The 7,500-nt window shown below is 36.8% G+C and overlaps 1 protein-coding gene across 4 annotated transcripts in view; it reads right to left on the bottom strand.

Annotated features, from left to right (window-relative positions):
* Positions 1–6,867, bottom strand: part of LOC110169128 (protein turtle-like) — a 25,533-nt gene extending 18,666 nt beyond the window's left edge. For 2 of the 4 annotated variants that reach the window (XR_008632508.1, XM_055156082.1), the window contains exons 1-5: positions 6,291–6,436; positions 6,090–6,162; positions 4,702–4,734; positions 4,343–4,600; positions 3,900–4,136 (exon numbers count right to left, since the gene is read on the bottom strand). Coding sequence is in view for 3 of the 4 variants with exons in the window: in XM_055156082.1 (XP_055012057.1) it covers positions 3,900–4,136; positions 4,343–4,600; positions 4,702–4,734; positions 6,090–6,162; positions 6,291–6,431 (742 nt within the window). In the remaining variant the exon portion in view is untranslated. Of the gene's footprint in view, positions 1–3,899; positions 4,137–4,342; positions 4,601–4,701; positions 4,735–6,089; positions 6,163–6,290; positions 6,437–6,679 lie in introns of those variants that run through there. The other 2 variants (XM_055156084.1, XM_055156083.1) reach the window with 2 other exon arrangements.
* Positions 6,868–7,500: the final 633 nt, after the last annotated feature.

Genomic DNA, 7,500 nt, shown 5'->3' on the forward strand with positions numbered 1-7,500 from the left:
GAGTTATATAGAGTTTTGTAGAGTTATATAGAGTTATGTAGAGTTATATAGAGTTATATAGAATTATATAGAGTTACATAGAGTTATATAGAGTTATATAGTATTATATAGAGTTATATAGAGTTATATAGAATATGTGGAGTTATATAGAGTTATATAGAGTTATGTAGAGTTATATAGAGTTATATAGAGTTATGTAGAGTTATAGGTTATAGAGTTATATAGAGTTATGTAGAGTTATATAGAGTTATATAGAGTTATATATAGTAGAGTTATATAGAGTTATAGAGTTATATAGAGTTATATAAGATATAGAGTAGAGTTGAGAGTTATTAGAGAGTTATATAGAGTTATATAGAATTATGTGGAGTTTATATAAAGTTATGTGAGTTATATAGAGTTTAGAGTTATAGAATATTTATGTTTATATTTATGAGAGTTATATATAGATTATGTTATATAGTATTATATAGAGGAGTTATATAGAGTTATGTAGAGTTATAGAGTTATATAGAGTTATATAGAGTCATATAGAGTTATATAGACTTATATAGAGTTATATAGAGTTATGTAGAGTTATATAGAGTTATATAGAGTTATATAGAGTTATATAGAGTTATATAGAGTTATATAGAATTATATAGAGTTATATATAGATTATAATAGGTGTAGTTATATAGAGTTATATAGAGTTATGTAGAGTTATAGTAGTTAGTTATGTAGAGTTATATAGAGTTATGTAGAGTTATATAGAGTTATGTAGAGTTATGTATAGAGTTATATAGAGGATTTATATAGAGTTATATAGAGTTATGTAGAGTTATATAGAGTTATATAGAGTTATATAGAGTTATATAGAGTTATATAGAGTTATATAGTTATATAGAGTTATATAGAGTTATATAGAGTTATATAGTATTATATAGAGTTATATAGAGTTATATAGAATTATGTGGAGTTATATAGAGTTATGTAGAGTTATAGAGTTATATAGAGTTATATAGAGTCATATAGAGTTATATAGACTTATTTAGAGTTATATAGAGTTATGTAGAGTTATATAGAGTTATGTAGAGTTATATAGAGTTATGTAGAGTTATATAGAGTTATGTAGAGTTATATAGAGTTATATAGAGTTATGTAGAGTTATATAGAGTTATATAGAATTATGTGGAGTTATATAGAGTTATGTAGAGTTATATAGAATTATGTGCAGTTATATAGAGTTATGTAGAGTTATATAGAGTTATGTAGAGTTATATAGAGTTATATAGAGTTATATAGAATTATATAGAGTTACAGAGAGTTTATATAGAGTTATATAGAGTTATATAGTATTATATAGAGTTATATAGAGTTATATAGAATTATGTGGAGTTATATAAAGTTATGTGGAGTTATATAAAGTTATGTAGAGTTATAGAGTTATATAGAGTTATATAGAGTTATATAGAGTTATGTAGAGTTATATAGAGTTATGTAGAGTTATATAGAGTTATGTAGAGTTATATAGAGTTATGTAGAGTTATATAGAGTTATGTAGAGTTATATAGAGTTATGTAGAGTTATATAGTATATTATATAGAGTTATATAGAATTATGTGGAGTTATATAGAGTTATATAGAATTATGTGGAGTTATATAGAGTTATGTAGAGTTATAGAGTTATATAGAGTTATATAGAGTCATATAGAGTTATATAGACTTATTTAGAGTTATATAGAGTTATGTAGAGTTATATAGAGTTATGTAGAGTTATATAGAGTTATATAGAGTTATGTAGAGTTATATAGAGTTATATAGAATTATATAGAGTTACATAGAGTTATATAGAGTTATATAGTATTATATAGAGTTATATAGAGTTATATAGAATTATGTGGAGTTATATAGAGTTATGTAGAGTTATATAGAATTATGTGGAGTTATATAGAGTTATGTAGAGTTATATAGAGTTATATAGAGTTATATTAGAGTTATATAGAATTATATAGCGTTATAGAAGAGTTATATAGAGTTATATAGTATTATATAGAGTTATATATAGAGTTATATAGAATTATGTGGAGTTATATAGAGTTATGTAGAGTTATAGAGTTATATAGAGTTATATAGAGTTATAGTAGAGTTATGTAGAGTTATATAGAGTTATGTAGAGTTATGTAGAGTTATGTAGAGTTATATAGAGTTATGTAGAGTTATATAGAGTTATATAGAGTTATATAGAGTTATATAGAGTTATGTAGAGTTATGTAGAGTTATGTAGAGTTATATAGAGTTATGTAGAGTTATATAGAGTTATGTAGAGTTATATAGAGTTATATAGAGTTATATAGAGTTATATAGAGTTATATGTAGAGTTATATAGAGTTATGTAGAGTTATAGAGTTATATAGAGTTATGTAGAGTTATATAGAGTTATGTAGAGTTATATAGAGTTATGTAGAGTTATGTAGAGTTATAGAGTAGAGAGTTATGTAGAGTTATATAGAGTTATGTATGAGTTATATAGATTATATAGAGTTATATAGATTATATAGAGTTATATAGAGTTATATATAATTATGTGGATTTATATAGAGTTATGTAGAGTTATATAGAGTTATGTAGAGTTATATAGAGTTATGTAGAGTTATAGAGTTATATAGAGTTATGTAGAGTTATATGTAGAGTTATATAGAGTTATATAGAGTTAAATAGAGTTATATAGAGTTATATAGAGTATTATGTAGAGTTATATAGAATTATGTGGAGTTATATAGAGTTATATAGAGTTATATAGAGTTATGTAGAGTTATATAGAGTTATGTAGAGTTATGTAGAGTTATATAGAGTTATATAGAGTTATATAGAGTTATATAGAGTTATATAGAGTTATATAGAGTTATATAGAGTTATATAGAGTTATATAGAGTTATATAGAGTTATGTAGAGTTATGTAGAGTTATATAGAGTTATATAGAGTTATGTAGAGTTATATAGAGTTATGTAGAGTTATATAGAGTTATATAGAGTTATATAGAATTATGTGGAGTTATATAGAGTTATGTAGAGTTATAGAGTTATATAGAGTTATGTAGAGTTATATAGAATTATGTGGAGTTATAGAGTAGAGTTATATAGAGTTATGTAGAGTTATGTAGAGTTATATAGAGTTATGTAGAGTTATATAGAGTTATGTAGAGTTATATAGAGTTATGTAGAGTTATATAGTATTATATAGAGTTATATAGAGTTATATATAATTATGTGGATTTATATAGAGTTATGTAGAGTTATATAGAGTTATGTAGAATTAGAGTTATATAGAGTTATGTAGAGTTATAGAGAGTTATGTAGAGTTATATAGAGTTATGTAGAGTTATGTAGAGTTATATAGAGTTATATAGAGTTATATAGAGTTAAATAGAGTTATGTAGAGTTATATAGAGTTATGTAGAGTTTGGTCTTTGGTTCGACTGATCTACATGTAAAAATGTCGCAGTGTTGTGTCCGTTGTTTGAACAGATCACAAAAAAAAAAACACACACAAAAGTTCTAAATATTTGTCCGAGCCGTGTGACTTCCGTCGGGTTTCTGAGCTCTAATTGGATTCTCACTAAAAAATGGAGGTGATGGTGAAAATGTTCACTGGTTCTGTCATTTTGAACAAATGTTTCGTGGGACCCAGACGTCGTGTTTGACGTGAGACTTACAAGCCCAATAGGCTCCGCCCTCCATCTGACATTACATCATCAAATCTTTAAACCTGAACGTGACCAGAATTTTAAACTAAAGAATGAATAAAGACTTTGGTTCTCACAGGAGAGTCCTGTCCAGCAGAGGGCGCAGTGACACCTCTGACTCCGCCCCTCTCCTCTGACTCCGCCCCTCTCCTCTGACTCCACCCCTCTCCTCACCTGTGACTCGGAGGCTCCTCCTCTCTGACTCCGCCCCTGTCGTCTGGTCTTTACAGGTGTATTCTCCTTCATGTTCCTTGGACACGGTGAAGCTCCAGTCTGACCCGTTGTGGACCACAGAACCATCTTTCACCAGAACCGGACTCAGCTTAGGCCCAGGCCTGATCCAACAGCGAAGTGTGATGTCACTTCCTGCTGTTACAGGAAGTGCAGGACCGTCCAGGATCAGGTCTCTGTCTGAAGAGAGAAACTTTACACTTTACAAACACTTTACAAAGTCGAGTGGATCTGGAGTTGTGTTGTTTCTGCTACAGCTCTCACCCACTAACCCACAGGTTGGAGGTTTGATTCCCGCTATGCCTGTCCTTGATGATCCTTGTGCCTCCAGGCCCAATGGAGGGAATGTGTGGACTATGTGTATAAATGTATAAATGTAGAGTTACCTGTGACAGAGAGGGGGCGCTGTGGGCCCCTGAGTCCAGCTGCAGACTCACACCAGTACAATCCAGAAGCAGAGGAGAAGAGGAAACGAATGACACAGCTGGACCCTCTGATGACACCAAAGTCCCGATCATCCCCACAGGACTGGACCTGGTCAGACCCAGTCCTGATCCTCTTCACAGACGCCTTCCCCTCACACCACAGAGTGAGGTAAGCTCTACTGAAGAACTGGTCTAAGTCTGGCTCCACCTTCAGGACCTCTGAGTTCAGACGTAAAAATAAAGAATGTGAAAGTCCTGGTTTAGTCCTGGTTTAGTCCTGGTTTAGACCTGGTTTAGTCCTGGTTTAGTCCTGGACTCACCTGCAGACACAGGGAGGAGCAGCAGACTCAGATCTGTGAAAACAGTGAAACATTTTTAATGGAAAAAACTTTAAAAAGTGACTTGAGACGAACTCAGAGTCTGAGAGACTCAGACTCTAGGACAAACTGGAGACAGACTGGAGACAGACTGGAGACAGACTGGAGACAGACTGGAGACAGACTGGAGACAGACTGGAGACAGACTGGAGACAGACTGGAGACAGACTGGAGACAGACTGGAGACAGACTGGAGACAGACTGGAGACAGACTGGAGACAGACTGGAGACAGACTGGAGACAGACTGGAGACAGACTGGAGACAGACTGGAGACAGACTGGAGACAGACTGGAGACAGACTGGAGACAGACTGGAGACAGACTGGAGACAGACTGGAGACAGACTGGAGACAGACTGGAGACAGACTGGAGACAGACTGGAGACAGACTGGAGACAGACTGGAGACAGACTGGAGACAGACTGGAGACAGACTGGAGACAGACTGGAGACAGTGGAGGACAGACTGGAGACAGACTGGAGACAGACTGGAGACAGACTGGAGACAGACTGGAGACAGACTGGAGACAGACTGGAGACAGACTGGAGACAGATTGGAGATGGAGACAGACAGACTGGAGGATTTTGTGTGGACACAGAGCACCACCTCCTGGTCACCTGCTGCCGGCACAACTCTCAAACCCAGAAGCTCTTTTTAAAAAGGCCACACAAACCTCACTCATCTCACCACTGCAGTGTTTCACACAACTTTATTCACTCACTTTGGATCATTTGGTTCCATTTCAAAACTCATGTTTTCTATTTCAAGTTTTGCACAGACTCGCTCCTCCTCCTCCTCCGCTGGAGGAAGTCATAAAACCACAGAGTGTGGGAGGGCATCAGGGCCACAGCTCGAGGGGACTGTGAGGTACCACACAAACGCTCCATATTTGGTCAGACTGTGTTTTCTGTCAAAGGACCAAACTCTGGAACAGTGTCTGAGCACAAGAGAAAGTCCATGTGTGTCACTCTGAAGCTGTGTGTGAAGGAAACCCTCTGTGTGTGTGGCCCGTTTCATCTGGACTTTACTCTTCTCACTTCTGTCTCTGTGTCTGCTTCTATTTGGTTTTTTGTGTCACTGCTGAGGGAGCTCAGATGAAATGAGCGTCTTTGCTTGAATCTGTCATATTTACAGTGGAATTACAGATGTGCATTAATATGCAGTGTCCATGTCAAATCAAAACATGAATCAAACACATTTCAATGTACAACATAGAAGAGGCTGAGAAAGAAGCAGGTCTCCATAAGGACTCACACACTGTCCTCAAACACCAACAACATTTGGACATTTCCTTCACAACACAAAAACTCAAGAAAAACTAGAGTTACTCACAGAGCAGAGACAGCTCCATCGCAGACGCACACAAGAGTCCAGTGAGTGTGAAACCAGAAGGAACACACGACTTCTGTTTTTAGAGACGAGGGGAGGAGGTGTTAATGACAAAACAGGGTCCAAATAAAGACTCAAGATAAAGTCAGCAGTTCTGCTCCAGTCAGAATAAAGTGATATGAACATAATACAAACATTTCAGACCAAACAGTGGAGGCCACAGCAGCAGGTGCAGAGAGGAGCCACAATATTCCACTGAAAGTCACCTGGAGCCACAGTCACAAGGAGCAGGAAGCAGAGTCCTGCACGGCTCCATTTTTGGAGACCCACACCCGCCCGGTCCATCACCGCACCCGCCCGGTCCTGCACCGCACCCGCCCGGTCCATCACCGCACCCGCCCGGTCCATCACCCGCCCGGTCCATCACCGCACCCGCCCGGTCCATCACCGCACCCGTTAACTGGAGATTATATCAAAGTTAAACCCACACCCGCCTGGACCCGTGATAAACCACACACAGATTAAAATCATTCTAACTGAAGCATCCGTCAGAAAACAAACTGAAAAGTTACAACTTCAAGAATCACAATCACCAAATTAAATGAGAAGGTTTCACTTTCTTCAGCACGAACACGAATCACAGACGCGACTCGACTCTCATCACTTCACATGAACAGAAGAAACAGCTACGCGCCGCACGGAGGAAAGTGCTGCACTTTGTGGACACCTGCTCCTCGAGCTTTCTCCCTCTTAAGTCCAAGATCTGGACTCTGTGGTGGACTCAGGTCACAGGTCACAGGTCACAGGTGGAGTCTTGGTGTTTTCGGGGGCTTCCTGTTCTTAGACGTTGACCACATAATGAGCAAACTTGGTCTAAACTTGACTTCTGTTTTTACTCCTCGTTTCACAACATTTCCTTCCTCTTTCCCTCTAACACTGCCCACTAAAATTAGACTTGGTTTAGACCGGGTTTAGACCGGGTTTAGACCGGGTTTAGACCAGGTTTAGACCGGGTTTAGACCGGGTTTAGACCGGGTTTAGACCAGGTTTAGACCGAGTTTAGACCGGGTTTAGACCGGGTTTAGAGACCGGTTTAGACCGGTTTAGACGTTTAGACCGGGTTTAGATTTAGACCAGGTTTAGACCGGGTTTAGACCAGGTTTAGACCGGGTTTAGTCCAAAGTGTAAAGGTGTGGAGAGCAGACAGGTGCAATAAGAACACCTGACACAGGACACGACAGAGGGACAGAGGGACAGAGGGACAGGGGGACAGTCCAGACTCTGTTCACTGCTTTTTTTTTTTTTGTGTGTGTTTTTTTTGTAAATGTTTAGTAATATTTTTCCAGGTAAGTCACTTGAGAACAACTTCTCGTTTGCAACGACGACCAAGAGACACAAACAGAAAACACTCCCA

The sequence above is a fragment of the Boleophthalmus pectinirostris genome, unplaced genomic scaffold (genome assembly GCF_026225935.1).
Source record: "Boleophthalmus pectinirostris isolate CB_2022bp ecotype Guang Dong unplaced genomic scaffold, ASM2622593v1 HiC_scaffold_20, whole genome shotgun sequence".
Taxonomy (NCBI): Eukaryota; Metazoa; Chordata; class Actinopteri; order Gobiiformes; family Gobiidae; genus Boleophthalmus; species Boleophthalmus pectinirostris.